Source organism: Aotus nancymaae, unplaced genomic scaffold (genome assembly GCF_030222135.1).
Source record: "Aotus nancymaae isolate 86718 unplaced genomic scaffold, 86718_ANA_hifiasm-v0.15.2.pri h1tg000014l, whole genome shotgun sequence".
Lineage (NCBI taxonomy): Eukaryota > Metazoa > Chordata > Mammalia > Primates > Aotidae > Aotus > Aotus nancymaae.
Window position 1 is genome coordinate 44,077,437 of NW_026988425.1, and position 21,383 is coordinate 44,098,819.

Sequence of the window (21,383 nt, forward strand, 5' to 3'; positions counted from 1 at the left end):
AATATATTTAGCTAATAGCTAAGTAGAAGGGAAATCATCCAATGCAAAACTCCAAAGAGACTTAGCATCTGTGCACTGAAACGCTTGTTTTAACAAGTCCAACTGTGTTTTCTAAGTATGTCAATTCTCTTTCCTTTGGCTAGTGCAGAATCCAGTTTATAGAATATATCAAACTGCAGCCTTCTTGCTGAGAGGAGCTGAATGCTGCTTTAATTTCCCAGTCGGGAGCTGGTATTTCATTACGAACCAGGCATATTAAATTGTTGTGTAAATGTTAAGACCACAATGTAGGCCATATGGCAGTTTTTCTTTACAGAAGAGGAGAGACCTTCAAATCAAACTATTAAGTCTAAGAATCATTTGAAGTCACAGTCATCAATTTGGAGATATGGACGAGAGATTTATTTCTCTTTTCTAAGTGTTTCTTCCTCCTTCCTATGCACTATAAGAGAGATGGGTCTATTTAATGTGGAAAAAACAATGTAGGTCAACTCTAACTCTATTAAACTCTAAGTGGAACTTCTACAAGTTTCTATTTCATAATGGTGGGGGGGATGCTACTTTAAAATCAATTTTCTAAGTCTACATTAGGGTCATGCTTCACTTTGGAATGACCTGGAGAGATTTTAGAACATCAGAAATGAGTTTCCTGAGGTGAAGAAGTAGAAGTAGCTCCATATAATTTATTTCTTTAAAACAGTTCACACTTTCCTTCAACTTGCCATCTCCATCTCAACTTTTCCTTGACACACTCCGATTCAATTTTTACAACAGCTCAGAAGTGGGGTGGGTACTCTTAGGGCCTTGAACATTTTGTTTAGGCACAAGTCGGCCAATGCACATAGATAATTGAACAATAAATCCAAAATATCTTTCTAAAATGTTATCCTCTGGGCTGGAAATACAATTTCACATCCTCTGGTGCCATTTCTCATTCTCATTTTCACTCTTCTATATCATTATAGATTTCTCAGTTGGAAGCTGGTGGGAATTAGGTTTATTCTTAGGTATTTCTGAGGTCCTACAGACTTAAGACACTTTCAGAGCAGTAAATTTCATTTGGAAGGGTATTTCAATTAAACAATTTTACTGACTATTTTCAGCCCTGAGTTATTAAAGGTATTTATATTTTGGCATCTTATTCATTTTCATGGTCCCTGAGAAAGATTTCAAGATTGTTATCTGAAAAATGTAGCCAGGATCAATCACCACCAGTTTCTGTCCTCTTCACGATTTTAATGAAAAAAGGTCTTGACTTAAAGATGTTCCACCTAATGAGGGCAGGGATGTTGAATTTTATTTCCTAAAACCATCCATACCCTCCAGCAGAACCGGAGGAAGCAGAGATCTACATTTATGCAAAAACATGGTAACTGTGACACATGAATGATTCAGAAATGACCTAAGATGTGTTCTGCAGCACCTTATGACTATCTTAGAAACAAATCATCAGATGCTTGCCATCACTTCCTCATCTCCTCTGATAAAATTTCTTTATTGTTTGGGGAGATACACAAAAGGAAAATTTAAGTTTTTAAAGAACTACCTAGTTAAGGAACTAAAAAATCCAAGGTTCTAAGATTCTCAGAAACTGGAAATTAACTTTTATTTAGATAATTCTCATTCTCAAAAGGTGACAGATATAGGAGACAAAATATAGAGAATAATTTTTTTGTGTCTTCTTGCAGTGGCAAATTGATGATGATAATAATGTTATCTCTCCCTACTTATACAGTTTAAAAACACATACCTTATTAGAAATTATAAGTACAAACATTGTATCCTTTCTGTCCTCCATGTTATAATAGTACATGTACAACTATAAATATTATTATGTAAAAATGATTTCAGTGTTTAAGAAGTATTAGACCAAAAATTTCCAGTTTCTTGAGGCAGGAAGCATTGGTGGTTGCTCTATAATAACAAGTATCCTGTGAACTTCAAGATAAGAAGAACTTTTAACATATTTCAAATCTTTACAATAAGAGGATAAACAAACAATACTAAATTAATAGGTCAACCATTGCATTGTAAGATGAATGCAATTAAGATTTTAAAGGCTATTTCTATGAAGTGTCTGATGTATTTCAGTCTTCACCTTTCTCACTTATGTCCAGTATGACTGTATTTGTGTGAGTGATTGTCAATTAACTTGTTAGTATTGAAAATATTAGACACATCTTTTGAGACTATATTCATTTCTTTGGGGTACAAACACATATCCAAGCAAAGGGAACTACTCATTGCATACCATTAAAACATTAAGTTGGTGTTGATGTGTTTCTCTTGTAACATGGTATGAGGTACAAAGACACTTTTTAAATTACTTCTGGCATTTAAAATTTGCTGAGGACATCCTAATAATATAAGTTTAATATACACTGCAAAATTGGTGATGAAATGCAATTGAAAGTGACTAAACTTTTTTCACTTTATTATTTTTTGCTGAACTATTCTGACTGGCATTTTATTCTTCCCTTCTAAGTAAATTCAGCCATGGAGAAGTGTCTCCATGGATAATAGATAGGTCAGAACAGTCATACTTAATTGAAACATGCTTAGAATTAGTAAATTCATATTATTTAGCAATAGGCTAGAAGGTGTGTGTGTGTGTGTGTGTGTGTGTGTGTGTGTGTGATGTGTTTTATAATTCAATAGAAGTGGAAAGAAACCTTATTTTCCGAAATGTTACAGAGTAACGTTATTGGTAACAACTTTCAGAAAATTTCCCTGTTACTATAGGAAGAGCAGTGACCTGTGTGTGAAAGTTCCAGCCCTGTCACCACCAACCTCTAGCCACACACATTTCTCAGGCTCTTCATTCATATAAGATCATTAGGTAATGAATAAGCTCCCTCTAATTCTAAATTTAAAAAAAAGTTATGAATAATTTAGTGTTTGACAAATAATGTCTTCTATTTTACTTCTAAAGCATATGAAAAACATACCAAAAATGACAAAGATTATTTTTGTAGTTATTTTAATATAACTGAGTTATATAATACACGTTGATTAGTATAACGCCTGGCACATTAAGAACGAGTTGTTTGAAGAATCTGAATTTCATTAAATCCTAGCGTATGATTTCTTATGTGTGTGCTCACAATTCAATTTTGTTTATAGTGAGATTAGAATTTTCAGAGTTGAAGTTATCTTTGGTTTGAAAAAGCTGCCATGATTATTTATTCCACCCCTACTTTCCCATCCTCTGACACACACACCTTGATAGAGAGTGATTTTCATTGCTACAGGATTAAGACTAACACAGATTCAGGAGAAATACAAATTGACAATTAGATCTCCAGTGCTGATTCACTTGACATGAGTCCTGAATCAATAATGCCCCAGTACTGTCTTTTACATGCATCTCCTACTGTATATACTACACTGGCCCTTTTACTTCTGTTAACGCCTGTCATCATAGCACAGACTCTGCCAGGTATCACTCTAACTATTTTAGAAATGTTAAATCATTTCATCTTCTAAGCAAACCTAATGAGGTGGGAATTAGTATTATTCCAGTTTTACAGATTAGGAAATATTATTGGGGAAGTTCTATGTCTTTCCCAAGCTCCAACAGCATCTCAGGGTGCAGCTCTATCACCTACACTCTTAACCAGTATCCTCTCATCTTCCACCACATTTCAAGGAGCTTCACAGCTCAAGGTCCGACAATTTCTACTGTTTTTCACTATCCACGAAAAACAGTGATAGTTAATTTTTAACCACTGGAGTATGAATCATCACAAATCTTACCTGCCTCCATTTCTTTTTAAAATGCTAAGTGGTTGGCCTTGAAAACACTCACAATGATAATACTACAAATGAAATGCAGCCTTTCTTTAAAAATACTGTGGACTCTAGAATAGGCAGAAGACATTTTGGATGTTTTATGCCAAACAATCTGGCAAAAAGAAATACAGCCTTCAAGAGCCCCATTCTAACATAATCATTGGTCTGAAAGGGGCTGTAGAAAGTGTCTGTCTTAATAATCTCATTGGACACATAATAATTCTGAGCCCTTGCGTGTTAAACAAGGTAGGTCCTATCTACAGAGAGGAAACTAGAACCTGGCTCTTTGGATGCTGAGCACACTGCCACATAATGATGCCTCCTAATCCTTTTACAGTTTTGATCATAAATATAGAATTTGATAATTTAATTTGCAATATTATGAGAAAGAATCAGGCATAAACTCATGCTTAAGTTCCCCAGACATAACTTGTGAGTTGCATATGGTGCATAGTTTAGTAGGGAGATTCCTGGTACTGTTGCACAGTTGTAGCAATTTGGACCTTGAGACTTGAAGGGAGGGCCTAAATTTAAGAGTAAGTAAAACCTGGGCATAGAATAAAAAACTTCTGTTATTAGCACAGGGGGAAGGCCACATGGGAAAGGAGCAAGCTAGAGACTGAGTTGAAATGAGAACACAGTGAGAAACCAGCCATCTGTCCACCAGCAATGAAGCACAGAAAGTAACTGCAGGACATCATTGCCTTCCAAATGAACCTATTCACAAAGCAGATTCCTAAGATCAGTCCATTATTCATAAACTGTGTTTTTGGGGGGCATTTATACAATATAACTTAAGAATATTTTAAACCTAAATATCTCACAATAATAAAAAGCCTGGCCATTATCTTTCCTATAGATATATTAACTATTCATTAGGATAAAAATATGACTTAGAAACTGAAAGATTTTTAAATTGCTTCCAAATGTATACTTAATGCCTCACAATCTAACATTTATTGTTCATATAGTAAGATGGTATTACTTTACCTGACTTTACTCTGGGCTAAGAATACAGAATAAAAAAGATGAGTGGAGAATGAAAGTATATCAAAAATAAAATTCTGGAGCCCGGTTGTTTTCATGCAGTTATACTTGCATACTTTGTTGAGGTGTACCTTCTCAGAGACATTTATGTCACTTTCTCTCCTAGACTCCACAAATACAATGGGGCATAATATCCTTAAATAAAGTAACACAACAGAATAATAGTTTGCACAACGTTATCCAAGGAACTCAAAGTACTTTATTAATGTTAGCTCATTAATCACACCAGAGTGTGGCAGAGGATGAATAGATCTGCTGAAGCAGGGCAAGAACATCTTAGTCGGCAAAGTTGTAATGACAGTCAAAAGTCAAATGGGAGGCTGGAGAGCAAATACACAGGGACAGAAAAAGAAGTGATGCCAAAGGAATTTGCTCTTCTATTCAGCACTGTATTAGTCCATTTAAAATGGGGTAACAAATTACGATAGAGTAGGTGGCTTATGGACAACAGAAATTTATTCTTACAGTTCTGGAGCCTTGAAGTTCAAGTTCTGGGTGCCAGCGTGGTCAGGTTCTGATGAGGGCCCTCTTCTAGGTTATATACTGCCCTCTTTGTATTCTCTTATGGTAGAAAAGAAGCTGGCTGGTCTCTGACTCTTTATATAGGGGCATGATATAGTTTGGTTGTGTCCCCACCCAAATCTCATCTTCAATTGTAGCTTCCCAAGTACGGTAGGAGGGACCTGGTGGGAGGAATCATGGAGGCAGGTTTTCCTGCACTGTTCTTGTGAGAGTGAATAGGTCTCACGAGATCTGATGGTTTTATAAAGGGCAGTTCTCCATGCTCTTGCCTGCCACCATGTAAGACATGCCTCTGCTTCTCCTTTGCCTTCCACCATGATCGTGAGGCTTCCCCAGTCATGTGGAACTGTGAGTCCATTAAACTTCTCTTTCTTTATAAATTACTTAGTCTCGAATATGTCTTTATTAGCAGTGTGAGAATGGACAAATACAGGGCACTAATCCTATTCATGAGGGCTCCACTGTCATGACCTAATTACTTTCCACAGGTCCCACCTCCAACATCATCACATTCGGGACTACAGTTTCAACATATGAATTGCAGGGGACATAAACATTCAGTCCTTGACAAGTACTAAGTAAGATATTACTGAAACACTAAGTCTAATTATTTGATTTACATTTATGACTTCTGTTAAGAATCTGTAGGGCAAACAAAAAGAAATAGACACTTTTATGTTTAAAAATTGTAAAAAAAAGACACCATTTATTAGAAGAAAAGTTTGGTCATTAATTTAATGTTATAAAATCTTACTCAATTAAAGGTGGCTCCAAAAGTAGATACAATGCCACCAATATTTCAGTAAAAATCATGTGTTAGTCATCATGCTGAGGGTACAGATACAAAGAGAAACATAACGTGATTTATAAGTCTGGGCAATCCTATGTGAATAGCAATGATTTTTGCAACTTCTGGGCAGTGGGCATATCTAAAGAGAAGCTGTTAGTTTTTAATTTCTTCTATTACATGGGCCATATCAAAACATGGTGGAGAGGAATCAGCCTCTCTTGTGGAAATGACAAAAACGAAACAAAACACCTCAGTGGATGGATGGAATCTAGGTCATTACAAGATGTTGTAGAGAAAGCCTGCCAACCCTCCTGGAACTTTTGTGTAGGAGAAAATTATGCTTTCTGACTGACTTAAACTCCTATTATTCAGTTCCAGATAAAGAGGCTGAAATAGTACCTCAACCAATGTGGTAATAAATGCACACATATTGAGCCTGTGACTCTGAAATGTGAAAACATACTGTTATAGATACTTTGATCAGAATTCACACACAGGTTCACATTCAAAATCAGCAAAAGAACATTCTGACATCTAAAAAATTATTAAAGACACAAATCTCAAGCAATTTAGATTTCATCTTAGTTGCATCTTTTTTACTAACCTCCAAAGTAAGAGCCATCTGTCAGCTTCATTTCTTTACTGGATTTTGTAATGACACCAGCAACACCGTGTTGAATGAAATACATTTTTTTACCCACAGCTCCTTCTCGAATGATATAATCTCCAGGTTGAAACACCTCAAACCTCAACTTGCTCAGCATGGCAGTCACAAAATTAGGATCCGCGTTAGCAAATAGAGGCATTGTAGCCACCAGTTTCCGACAGTTGAAGTTGACTATCTCCTAAAGATGTCAAGAGGAAACAAATATTAAGAGAGATATTAATCATATCTGGAAGAAAAACATGCTGAAATTTAAAATATATATAAATAGCATAACATTGCAATTTAAATTTAGATACAAAAATTCATAAATTCTTGTAATTCACATTACATCAAAGTCAGGATTGTGTTTTATTTTTGTGTAGAAATTTTGTATTTCCAGCACCTAGTGTAGTATAAGAAAATATTAAATATTCAATAAATGTTAATTCAATATATAAAAGTCTCAACTTTTGTAACTTCCCATTTCTTAACTACTGTGTATATGAAACTAAAACTTCTAAAATGTGAACACAGTCTATTCTTCATTTTATCTTTTATTTATGAAGAAAGAAAGTCCTATCACTTCCTATTAGTTATGACATTGCTGCTTCTGTGCTCCATTGTGATGAATAATCTAACTTGTACCTACTGGTGGGAATTCTGAAGCAAGGGCCCAGCTGTCAGGCAAAAGCATTTTGATATATATATTTTTTTGTTAGTGTCATTCACATTAGTGTGAGGACTATGAATAGTTCCGAGAAAGGTTACACAAAGGAGACTCTAATCTAAAATTATAAATTTCACTTGGTGTCTGGGCTAGAATCAGAAAATCACTCTTTTTTAAAGACTCTTGGATTTCCATTGCAAGTTATGGGCTGGAAAGAGGACATATTTGCCTTTTCTTGACTTGTTTGTTTGTTTTATTCCAGGATCAGGCCAATTCTAAAATAGGAGATATGTATGTTTGATTTCATTCTGTGGATTCTGGTCAAGATTAGACATATTGTTATCCCTATGGATGATAATAGAAAAATGGAACAAAAATTTTTAATCATGCAAATCAGTTATGTGACACAGACTAGACAGTGGAAATCTACATTTTGCCACAAAGCCACTTCTCAGAAATTTCCTTACCAATGAGCTGCCTCGCAAAAGATTGGGACTGCATTTGTAACCTTGTTTAAGAAGAATAGGAATTGGACACCTCTGCTAAGAGGTAGAAAAAAGGCACAAAGAATTGTAGGTATTAACAGAGTCTAAGAAGTGTATCTTACGCGTTGGGGAAATGTGCCATAAAGATGCATCAATTCTAAGACTCAGAAAGAAGGTTTATATGATCTTACTTCATAAAATGACCTAATACCATCCAGGATAGATGAAGAATTCCAGCTGACACAGAAGGAACAACATTTTGGATCTACCATGGAAGAAGTGTTTCATCCTCAACAATATCTTGTGAGTTTAGCAAAGCACAGCAATGTCTGTAATAGTGAAGTTTCATGGAAGATGATAAAATATTACAAATGACCAACAATAATCAGAAAGTGAACATAAAAGCAAAGACAAGTGAAAGATATTAAATATGGTACTTGGTGCAGCATTATTCAAGCCAAGATACACAGTTGACTCCATGATTGACTGTATCTAGGGCAATTTGTGATAATATTAGCTGATGTATAGAGTGTGGGTCTATAACAATGTTCAGCAATTAGTAAGTACTCAATAAAGTTGCATGCATGTAAAGGAAGCAGTGGAGAAGGAAGAAATGAAGGAGGGGAGGAAGGAAGGGAGGGAGCAGGTGGGAAGGAAAGAAGGAAGGGATGAAAGAAGAGATAGGGAGGGAAGGATGGAGAAAGGAGGGATGAAGTAAGGAAGGAGGAAACAGAGGAAGAGAAGGAAGGAAGAAAGGGATGAAAGAAGGAAAAGAGAGAGGGAGGGAGTCTTTTTTTTACAACTGAGACTCCATCTTCCTTCCTTCCCTCTGTTGAGCATGGGGACTTCCTTCAAAGAATACCATACAGAAAAGGGGGAAAAGGAGTAACTTTACAGTAGAGAAACATGAAAAACCCCACCTCAAGCAGATGCTCAATGTTAACATCAACAGGGCTAAATCATGCCAGTAGCATGTACTCTTGGTATAATGTAATCAGAAGGGCATTTTACTTTTGTGGCATTCCTACACCAAACCCTTAATCCCAGTTAATCATGACAAAAGCATCAGCACACCCAAATTCAGGAAAATTCTATATAATATTTGGCCAGTGCTCCTCAAGATGGTCAAGGTAATCAAAAATAAGAAAACTTGGAAGAAACTGTCTGAGACAAGGAGACACGACAATTGACCATATTGTGGTTTCCTGGATGGGATCCTAGGACAGAAAAAAAGGACTTTAAATAAAACTAAGGGAATCTGAATAATGTTTTGACTTAATAATAATGTATCAATGATAGTTACTACAAACATAGCATACTAACATAAAGTATTAAAAACAGGGGAAATTGTATGTGAGGTATATGGGAATTCTCCATACTATTTTTGAAACTTTTCTGCTGATATCGTTTGGATGCTTGGAACTCCAAGTCTCATGCTGGAATTTGACCCAATGTTGGAGGTATGGGAGGAGGTGTTTCAGTCATAGGAGAGAAGAGCCCACATGAATGATTTGGTGTTGTCCTTGAGTAATGAGTGAGTTCTTACTCTATTAATTCTTATGAGATCTGATTGTTAAAGAGATCCTGGCACCTACTCTCTCTTGCCCTCTCTCATCATGTGACATGCAGGCTCTCCTTCCCCTTCCACCATGAATGAATACTTCCTGAGGCCCTCACTAGAAGCAGATGCTGGTGTCATGCGTCTTGTACAGGCTGCTGAATCATGAGACAAATAAACTTCTTTATAAATAACTCAGCCTCAGGTATTCATTTATAGCAATGCAAAATGAATTAAGACATCTACAAACATAAAATTATTCTAAAATAAAAAGCTTATTAAAGATGTAATTACCACTCTTCATAGTCAATATGAATATGGTATTTTGTCATAGTATGTAAAGTATATTTTCTTCAAGTTAACTCATTTAAAAGTTAATTTGAAAAAGATCTCCTAGTACACACTTGAAAACAATCATATTATAGTGAAGTTTGAGTATAAACAGCAGGCCTGGAATGTGTCTGTTTATATTGCTGTGGAGTTCAAAATCGTAGTCTGTCAAGAAGAAGACAAATTGTGTGTATATATATATATATATATATCTCATGCATTTTCAATCTCATGTATTTCTATTAAGCTTTTCTTTACAAATACAAAATCTGTAATTATTTCTGTATTCTGTTCCATTGGTCTATGAGTCTGTTCTTGTACCAGTACCATGTTGTTTTGGTTACTGTAGCCCTATAGTATAGTTTGAAGTTGGGTAGCATGATGCCTCCAGCTTTGTTCTTTTTGCTTAGGATTGTCTTGGCTATTTGGGCTTGTTTTTGGTTCCATATGAATTTTAAAATAGTTTTTTTTTTCTATTTCTGTGGACAATATCAGTGGTAGTTTAATGGGAATAGCATTGAATATATAAATTGCTTTGAGTGGTATAGTCACTTTAACAATATTAATTCTTCTTTGATTCTTCACTGATTCTTCCATGAGCATGGAATGTTTTTCCATTTGTTTGTATCACCTATGATTTCTTTGAGTAGTGTTTTGTACTCTTCTTGTAGAGATCCATCACCTCCCTTGTCAGCTGTATTCCTAGTTATTTTACTCCTTTTGTGTCAACTGTGAATGGAAGGTCTTCTAAGATTTGGCTCTTGGCTTGACTGTTGTTGGTGTACAGGAATGCTAACACAATTTTCATACATTGATTTTGTATCCTGAGACTTTATTGAAGTTGCTTATCAGCTTAGGAAGCTTTTGGGCTGAGATGATGAAGTTTTCTAGACATGGGATCATGCCATCTGCAAACAAGGATAGCTTGACGTCCTCTCTTCTTGTTTGGATGCGCTTTATTTAGTTCTCTTGCCTAATTGCTGTGGCCAGAACTTCCAGTACTACGTCAAATAGGAGTGGTAAGAGAAGACATCCTAGTCTGGTGCTGGGTTTCAAAGGGAATACTTCCAGCTTTTGCCAATTTAGTATGATGTTAGCTGTGGGTTTGTCATCTGTTGCTCTTTTATTTTGAGGTATGTTCCTTCAATACCTCATTTATTGACAGTTTTTAACATGAAGGGGTGTTGGATTTTATCAAAAGCCTTTTCTGCATCTATTAAGATAATCATGTGGTTTTGTCTTCAGTTCTTTTTATGTGATGAATCACATTTATTGATTTGTGGATGCTGTACCAACACTGCATCCCAGGGATGAACCGTACTTGATTGTGGTGGATAAGCTTTTAGATGTGCTGATAGATTCAGTTTGCCAGCATTTTGTTGAGGATTTTGTATCGATGTTCATCAAGGATATTGGGCTGAAGTTTTCTTTTTTTGTTGTTTCCTTGCCAGGTTTTGGTATCAGGATGATGCTTCCCTCATAGAATAAGTTAGGGAGGAGTCCCTCCTTTTCAATTCTTTCTGGAATATTTTCAATAGGAATGCTACTGGCTCTTGTTTGTATGCCTGGTAGAATTTAGTTGTGAATCCATTTGGTCCTAGGAATTTTTTTTGGTTGGTAGGCTATTACTGCCTCAAGCCAAAATGTAAAACCTAAAACTATAAAAACCCTGGAAGATAACCTAGCCAATACCATTATGGATAAAAGCACAAGCAAAGATTTTATAATGATGACCCCAAAAGCAACTGAAACAAAAGCAGAAATTGACAAATGGGAATTAATAAAACTAAAGAGCTTCTACACAGCAAAATAAACTATCAACAAAGTAAACAGAAAACCTACAGAATGGGAGAAAATTTTTGCAACTATTTATCTGACAAATGTCTAATATCCAGCATCTACAGGATCTTAAACAAATTTACAAGAAAAATACAAACAACCCCATCAAAAGGTGGGCAAAGGACATGAACAGACACTTCTCAAAAGAAGACATATACATGTCCAACAAGCATCTGATAAATAGCTCAACATCACTGATCATTAGAGACATATAAATCAAAACCACAATGAGATACCATCTCACACCAATCATAATGGCTATCATTAAAAAGTAAAAAAATAACAGATGCTGGTGATGTTGTAGATAAAAAGGAATCTTTATAAACTCTTGATTTGAGTGTAAATTAGTTCAGATCTTGTGGAAGTTCTGGTGATTATTCAAAGACCTAGAGACAGAAATACCATTCGACCCAGCAATCCTATTACTGAGTATATACCCACAGGAATATACATTGTTCTATTATAAAGACACATGCATGCATATGTTTACTGTAGCACAATTAACAATAGCAAAGACATGGAATCAACCCAAATGCCCATCAAGGAATGACTGGATAAAGAAAATGTGGTAAATATACAGTGTGGAATACTATGCAGCCATAAAAAAAAGAACAAGATAATGTCTTTTGCAGGGACATGGATGGACTGGAGGCTATTATCCTTAGCAAATTAATTCAGGAGTAGAATACAAAAAACCTCATGTTCTCGCTTACAAGTGGGAGCTAAATGATGAGAACACATGGACATACGGAAAGGAACAACACATACTGGGGCCTATCGGAGGGTGTGAGGACTAGAATCAGGAAAAATAACTAATAAAAACTAGGGTTAATACCTGGGTGATGAAATAATCTGTACAACAAACCCTAAGTACCCCCATGTTCTCTATTTAACAAACCTGCACATCCTGCACTTGTACCCCTGAACTCAAAATGAAAGTTAAAAAATCTATTTTTATTTCAAGGTTAGAAATATATCTTCATTTATTAAAGACATCAAAATGAGGGAGACACAAAAATGTTGTTCCAAAGAGATTCTCTCTCCAAGGAATATTATTACATAATTTACATAGCATCAATGTGGTTTTTATTTTAAAACATCTCAAGTTGCCCACTAGCAAAAGGATGGATTTCAAATGTTACTATTTAAAATACACTGGTTCAATTCCTTGTTACATATGCAATCAGCTCATGCAAGAAAATTTGCTTAAACATCTAAGAAGGGAATTGATAATTTTAGGTAACATTTTGTTTTGTTAAAATAAGTCATAATAAATATTTTGTATAAACACCCATGTATAAATAACATAATTTTGAAGTTATACAATGTTAAGTTCTCCGGAGTGGATTTGTTTCTTTACTGTTGATAATTATGGTATAAGTGTTATGATCCATGGAGGATATGCTGCCCATAAAAGGACCAGTTCGATATAAAAGTGTTGACTTAAGAAATGCCAAGAATGTGATTTTGGTGATATTCTTTGCATAAGGTTTCTCATTGAAAATGCAGGAGACCTACAGCTCTATTTATTCCTCTGAGGAAAATTTCAGACAGAGCAGTAATTGTAGAGGAAGAATACACTGGTTGCCTTGGAACCTGGAAGGAATTTTCGCCCTCAAAGTTCATCAACCCCTTTCTCAAATTTCTAGCTAGGAGATAAACACTGGGAAGACAAGTAAATAAGCTCAGATGCTTTGGGAAATGCTGCAAACTATTTCCTTGAATATTTCAAGTTAGAAACAATCTTTGTCATCCAGAAGAGTCCACATTGGAACCCAAGGTGTACATATATTTGTATTCATTAAGAAAGTGTCTTAAAAGATGACATGAGATAGAAATATTTATGTTATATTTTTCTGGGATCTGCCTTTCAACCAAATGGAATGGTTGTTTAAGCCTTCTAAAACATTCACGCACACACTTCCATGAAGATTTTTCCTATGCAACGCCCTCTTGAGGATGCTTTTCATATGGCAAACAGTAACCCTCCTAAATGGTAGCATTAAGATTTTAAATCGAATTTTATATATTATAAAACAACATAATACAAGAATGAAACAGCAATAAAGAACCCTGTTATTTGATCTTAGGTTGAAATGATGTCTATTTATTTTAGATATAAAAATCTTTACTTACAGCAGCCCTTCCCATTATTTTGCTAAAATATGACAGGATTATTCATGTTCTTTGTTTAGTTACAGCATAGGGAGTATTTTTTTAAGTTACAACATAGATGAAGTGAACAAATCCTAAGTGTACAAAAATTTTAAGTGATTTCTTTACAAATATATGCACCTGTATAACCCGTCAGATCCAAATATAGACCATTTCTCAGAAGGCTCCTTTTGCTTCATCTCAACCAACCCAGAGGTTTTAGCTCTTTTGATTTCTATCACTACAGAGTAGTTCTGCTTGTTCTTGAAATTGAAATAAATGAGATCACATACTGTGTAGTCTTTTGTGTCTTGCTTCTTTTACTCTCCATTCTGTTAATTTGATTCTTTTTAAATTTCAGGCTATATTTCATTTTATGGTTATACTACAATTTATTAATCCATTCTACTCTTCATGACATTTGGGTTGTTTTCAGTTTTAGGCTAATAAAATAAATGTGAGCTAAAAATTAAAAGTCGGGAGTAACATTCTTGAAGCACCTTATGCACTGATTTCTCTTGAGTATAGATCTTATATTGGAATTTCTGGATAGTAGAATAAGCATATATTTCACTATAGTTGCTGACAAAAGTTTTCCTAGATGATTCTATTATTATTCTTTCATTTCAACAACATGTGATGTTCCAGTTGTCCCATATCTTCAGCAAAATTTGATTTTATCATTTAGCCACTGGTGGGTAATTGGACATACCTTACTGTTTGGCTTTTTGCATTTGTGTTTGTTTTCTTATTGTAGTTTTAATTTTCATTTTCCCATGAGTATCTTCATTATGCACATTTCCCTAAACTTTTCAATCAAATGAATATCCTGTTTTGTGAAGTGCCCAATCAAGAGTTTCCCTGCTTTTTCTCTGGTATGAGTTCTTCTTATACTCATGATATGAATTCCTTTTTGGGGGAGATGCACCGCAAATACCTCTCCACATCTGTGGCTTGCATTTTCACTCTAAGTAGTATCTTTTATTGTAATTGTTTTGTTAATTTGTTTCTTGTTTTTTTTTTTCACTTTAATAACTACCAAAAAAAATGAGTTTGAGATATTCAGATTGCTTCTAGAAGGATGTATGTTAATCACAAATCTGTATTTTGGAATTCTAAATGCTCTAAGACTTTAAGAAATTTTAAGCAATATCTCATTTAGCTATTTTAAAAAATAATAGCAAAACTTTAGGGTTCCTCTAGCACTATAATTCTATATTGCTAACTTAAACATCACTGTATAAAGTTCCATTTTTGTGAAACATCTAATTCAGCTCCATTTTACATTACTATTATTCTAAACAGTATAATTCTGAAAAGTTTTAAGTATGTTAGCTATAAATATAATTTCCACCATTACACAAATGAATCATAGAGTAATCTTAACAAAATAGAGCTGCTGTTACATTGCTAAATTTCTACACTCCAACATACCCCATATTTTTAGACTATACAGAGCATATAAGATCTTCCTTCTAAGAACTTATATCAGACAGACATTCAGAAGGCATCCATACTATATTGACTTCAGAAACAAATAAATATATATAAACAAATGTATACCATGTGACATCTCATCTCCTAGAAAATCCTATTAAAAAGTGCTCCAAATATCCCATTTTTTCTTTCCAATTCAGTAGCTTGGATTCATTATAATCAAAACAGCAGTTGGATATGTTTAGGGAATTGTTTGAGGCAAAGATAATTCTAAGAATGAATGTAATAAAAAGAAAAGACAACATTTATTGAGTTCTTGCTGGGTTTCAGGTATTGTCTAAGTGTTTTACAAATATTATTTTGTCCACACAACAACCCTATATCTTAGGTAGTATTGCCGCCCCATTTTGTAGATGTCATGTAGTTTGCTAGTAACCACATACTTGCAAGAGGAGAAACTATGGTATCTCAGGGTAGCCTAGCTCTCCACGTTGGGATTTTGATGGATTCTGAGAAGCCACCTTAACCTTTGCACAAATCTAGAATCACAACAAAACTTGAAGATTTAGATACTAACCAACAATTTGTTTTGTTGAGTTGTATACATTTTGAAAGACTAACATGGACATTTGCTGATTGTCAGGTGGCAAACTGAAAGCTATACGTTTGGCTTTTAAAAATTTTCCTCAGAGTAATGGTTTTTAGAAATCTGAATCTGAATCCCTTTATACATGGCATGTACATTTCTAGTGATTACAGTTTTTAAAATGCCATCTGTATTCAATATCTTGCTACTCCTACAATTAGGCTATCTGACTGGTTTTTAAAGCAATAGAATTTGAGATCTTTGGACACTAAAGCAAGGAACTGCAAGAAAAGAAAGAGAGACCGCTATTTGTTCTTTTCTGTTGGGGGATTCATGTTTTTTATCACAGGAGACAGTGTCAACAAACTGAAAAAAATCTCTTCATAGCTTGTCAGTGACTGCCCTTTCTACCTCCCTTTCAAAGAAATGTTCCTGTCTATTTGTTTCCTCAATGGTATCTCTGGATCTCCCTATACAGCCCTCAAAATACACTGTAATTTAATTTGATTACAAATTAGGGATGTAGAAAGAGGATGAGAATCCGATTCATTAAGCTCCCATTTTGAGCCAGGAACTTTGCATATTTAATCTCACATATTCCTGGGGAAAAAATAAGCTAACAATAAACTTAAATTTTGTTTTATTTCTTCCACATATGCAGAAGAAGGAAGTGGCACTTAGAGGGATGAAAAGTATTGTCCAGGCCACAGAGCTAGAATATGTGTAGAGAAAACTAACTGTACTCATTTCACCCTGCCATGAGGCCTCCTTGTTACCTGGATAAAAGTCATGAAAGCTTAGCATGTAGAATTAACCCATGCCTTTATATTTTGCAATAGTGTATATTTTAGAATGAAAAAAAAAGGGCTGCTTTTAGCATCTTAAAACTTTAATCTAAAATTTTGCCCATTTGAGACTAATATCTATTTTTTTTTGCTTAAATATGTTTCTTAGAAAATTTACATTTTAAACTGACTTGAATGCCACATTTTACACACATACATATTTTTATGGCAGATCATTTAATGGCAATATATTTAACTGTTGTGGGATTATTTAAAGATACATGGTTCTAGTTAAAATATATTTTAAACATCTTGTGTTTTATTGTATGTGATTCAAATTTTGCTATAAAAAGATAACTGCTTTAACAATAGTCAAAAATTTTTTGAAAACTAAGAAAAACAACATTTATTTTACATACAAAAATAACTTTTTCTTCAATTATATACATTCATTTATATATCAGGTAAATAAGAAGCATCCCCTCTGTGCCTCACCAGAAAATTAGTGTAAAAGGTAAATATGGAAGAAAACAAATGAGATCTTGAGACATAACTAAATGATTCAGCATTATATTGGTAAATAAGCATCCTGGATAATATGAACTCATTTCCTCTAATAACTCCATAACATAGTCACAAATGACTTAAAGGAAAACTGAAGTATTGGTAGCTGGAGCTATACTAATTTAAAAAAATGTAAACATGGATCCTAAAGACACTTAACAAAGGTGTTAATGGGCTGTGGGTTGCTGTCCTGAACTCAATGAAATTATATGCAAATAGGTGGCTACTGTATTTGTGTCTTATATAAAACAGATGGCAGCTTTCATCAGATTTTTAAAGGGGCCACTGGTCTCAATGTAGCATAATGACCACAGTGATGATCCTCACTAACATTTATTAAATGCTTTGTGTTTTCTCATGTAATTGTAACAACCCAATGAAATACAGGTTGAGAACCCCTTATGTGAAATGCTTGAGACCAGAAATGTTGCAGATTTCTTATTTTTTTCTCATTTTGGAATATTTGCATATCCCAAATGAGAAATCTTGGGGATGGGACTCGACTCTAAACATGAGATTCATTTATGTGTCATATATACCTCAAACATTAGCCTGAAGATAATTTTATACAATATTTTAAATAATTTGTACATGAAGCAAAGTTTTGATTGCAACCTGTCACATAAGGTCAGGTGTGGAATTTTTCACTTTTGGCATTGTGTCAGTGCTCAAAAAGTTTCCAATATTAGAGTATTTAGAATTTTGGATTTTCAGATTAGTAATGTTCAACCTGTAGTTACATTATTTACCCAATCTTATAGATAAACCAAATGAGTCTCAAAATGGTTGTCATCTGACAAAAATCACAGCATGTAGGAAATGAAGCCTACTACTACTAAAAGGTATGCAGTTTGTTCCTTGAGCAACCTTGTCTGATATGATAGTTCCTAACTGCATGGGGTTATCAGGCACTTGAAATGTGGCTAATGTGATGGAGAAATTGAGTTTTTAATTTATTTAATTTTAACCCATTTAAGTTTAAAGTTAAACACTGACATAATTCAGTTTTTAGAAAATGTTAAATTATGTTTGAAGAAACTTAGACAGGTGGATATACTTTTTCAACTGTAAATTGTATGAAATCTACATACAGATTAAGCATTTCTAAAAAAAATTCAGCATTCAAATCAAGATGTGGGGCAAGTATTAAAATACACACCAGATTGTGAAGACTTAAAAAAAAAGAATGTAAACTATCTCATGAATGATGTTCTTATATTGATTGTGTGTTGAAATTATAACATTTTGGATATATTTAGTTTACAAAATTTATTACACTTAATTTTACTTTTTTATTTTTTGGTATAACTAGTAGAAAATTTAACTTATATGACTCATAATATCTCCACTGGACTGTCAGCACTGCTGTAGAACAATTATGGTATCATATAGAAGGGAATTTGAAAAATAAAATGGTAGAATGTCTTTCTAGATTTTTTAAAACCTTTGTTAATTTAAAAAGAATTCAACAAGAGAAACATAAAGTATAATTTTTCAATATTATTTGTAACTTGAAGAGAAAGGTGAAACAGAAGATGAAACTTCCATAGACTAATAAAACATGGCTTGGTTTGATGCTTGGAAAAATAAGATTTGGATGCTAAGTCTTCCAAGAGGAATAAATCAATATCTGGAAATGGCCAGCCAAAGTTAATTTTGAGAAATGTCACTGAGAAGCTCTAGGGAAGTCATCTACAATTATAATCTCTAAGCTCCCTGCATGAAGTTTGTGAGAAAAAAAAATAAAAAAAAATTAAAAATTAAGAAAAATTTAAAAAAAAAATTAAAAAAAATCATTATCTTGTGATAAATTTCCCCAAGCTTCTACCCCTTTGGAGCAGTCCTTAGTGCCCTAGGAAATGACAGCTCAGAAATGAAGTGTTCAGCACAGAGCTTGGTGCATAGAAGGTGCCCAGGTAGGAAGAAGTTTGTAGGTACAATGTAGGACCATTCTGGAGCAGGAACAGAATATACTCAGGATTATTACAAGGGCAGTTGCCCTCATCATGGCTCTCAGGTAGATATGCACCACAAAGGAGAAAAAATTGCAGCAACGACTTGCCAAAGATGACATTTACCTCCCTGTTATTATTTAGAGGAAGACAGTTACTCTGTGGACTTACTTATGGTATTTTTCTCAATTGCCAGGTTCCAATCCAGAGTCACATAAATCTTTAGGGGATATGACTCAAAATCTCTGTTGTTAATAAAATACTCCAAGTCACAAGCAGTCAGGTATGGAAACCAAGGCTCCTAGATTAACGAGTATCTGGAAACCTATATCTCATTGAGAAAGAAAGCTACATATGTATATATTCAATATATGATAATTATAAATAATAAACACGGGTTTTGATCAAAGCCAAGAAATAAAACATAGGACTTGTAATAAAGCTACTCTACTAATATGATAAATTTGGAAGGTGAATTATAAATTACACATACATTCCATTTTTTAAAAAAGAAAACACATGAGGGCAATTTGAAAAACATATATTTTTCCATCAGCATTTCCAGCGGACTTATATTAACCTGGTGGTTTGTCTTCTAAATTGCAAGATGGTTGACTACATATATAAGAAAACCAGCCCATACTAGCAGATCTTAATGAATTAAAAAATGTTTTGAACATTCATTCAAGCATTGACTAGTTTGTACAGCACCTGCTTCAATTTCTGAATTTTAAACGTTTTCCCATCATTTCTCTGTCTCTAATAGGGAGGATTTACACAGATTTATATTTGCACTATAATCTATCTTATTTTTTATTTTTATTTATTTATTTATTTATTTATTTATTTTTTGAGACAGAGTTTCGCTCTTGTTACCCAGGCTGGAGTGCAATGGTGCGATCTTGGCTCACCGCAACCTCCACCTCCTGGGTTCAGGCAATTCTCCTGCCTCAGCCTCCTGAGTAGCTGGGATTACAGGCATGCATCACCATGCCCAGTTAATTTTTTGTATTTTTGGTAGAGACGGGGTTTCACCATGTTGACCAGGATGGTCTTGATCTCTTGACCTCGTGATCTACCTGCCTCGGCCTCCCAAAGTGCTGGGATTACAGGTGTGAGCCACCGCACTCAGCTATCTTATTTTTTAAAGAGATCTTATAGTGAGACTCCTGAATAATATGAGTGTCAAATATTAAATTATAGGGGTAAAAATACTTATTTTTTATTATTTGTATTTTGGGAGTTGCAGTTACATGTAAAAGCAGGAGGACTGATGAACTGACAGAGGATCCCTTAATTTTAATTTTATTTAACTTCCATTTTATTAAGAAAGATTAATCAAGTATTTTTTAAACTACCAAACTGTATTTTTTAAAGTATTTGAAAACAAAAGGAGTACACATTTTCCTTAAACTATATTATATATATTTTTATATCACATTGCATGCCTGATTAAAAGATCTCATGTACCCCATAAATACATACACCTACTATGTACCCACACAAGATTTTAAAAAGAATTATTCAATTAAAAATATACATCTGTATTGTCATCATCTTCATGAAAGAAATTTATGATTTTCATCAAATAATCTCCAGTTCACGTTAACATGTTATAACCATAATGCATATTCAATATTTGCTTCATTTTTTTCTACACTTGTAACACAAAATATTTCCCAAATTGTGACATGACCCACATTGCTATTCTTTTTAATGGCCACAAAATGTTTCATCTTGTGTTAATCATAGTTATATTAAGAAAAATAAGCAGGGAGAGAAATAGACTGCAACGGCCTCTTAAATAATGGCAATATTTAGCATTTTTCACTATTACTTGTTTAGAAACCAAGTTATTTCTTTAACTGCTAAATTAATAGAGTTCAAGTTATAAGTCAAATATAATTAGCCTAAAATAAAAAATTATTACTAAGTGGCTTAAATGATGTCTTGTAAAGACAGATCAGGGCAAGCTGAATTTTGAGATATACCAATTCAAAAATTGTAATGTTTTCTGTAGTTACAGTTCTCATATGCATTTAATTTGGCTCTAAGGTATTTAATCACATATAAACTTTACAATATGGATGCAAATGAAGTTTGAAATTAATTTTGTGTTAGCATAGTTCCACTGCTTTGCCTTCCTGGAACAGAGGAACATATTGTTCTGTTAAGGCACCATGCAGGGTGACAGTAGATGATATAAAACTCTCTTAGTGTCACTTCCAT

The 21,383-nt window shown here is 34.1% G+C and overlaps 1 protein-coding gene across 1 annotated transcript in view; it reads right to left on the reverse strand.

Annotated features, from left to right (window-relative positions):
* HCN1 (hyperpolarization activated cyclic nucleotide gated potassium channel 1) overlaps positions 1 to 21,383 on the reverse strand; it is a 388,448-nt gene that overhangs the window by 38,172 nt on the left and 328,893 nt on the right. Inside the window, exon 6 of the mRNA XM_012449553.2 lies at positions 6,756 to 6,996. Coding sequence (XP_012304976.1) covers positions 6,756 to 6,996 — 241 coding nt within the window. The remainder of the gene's footprint in view (positions 1 to 6,755; positions 6,997 to 21,383) is intronic.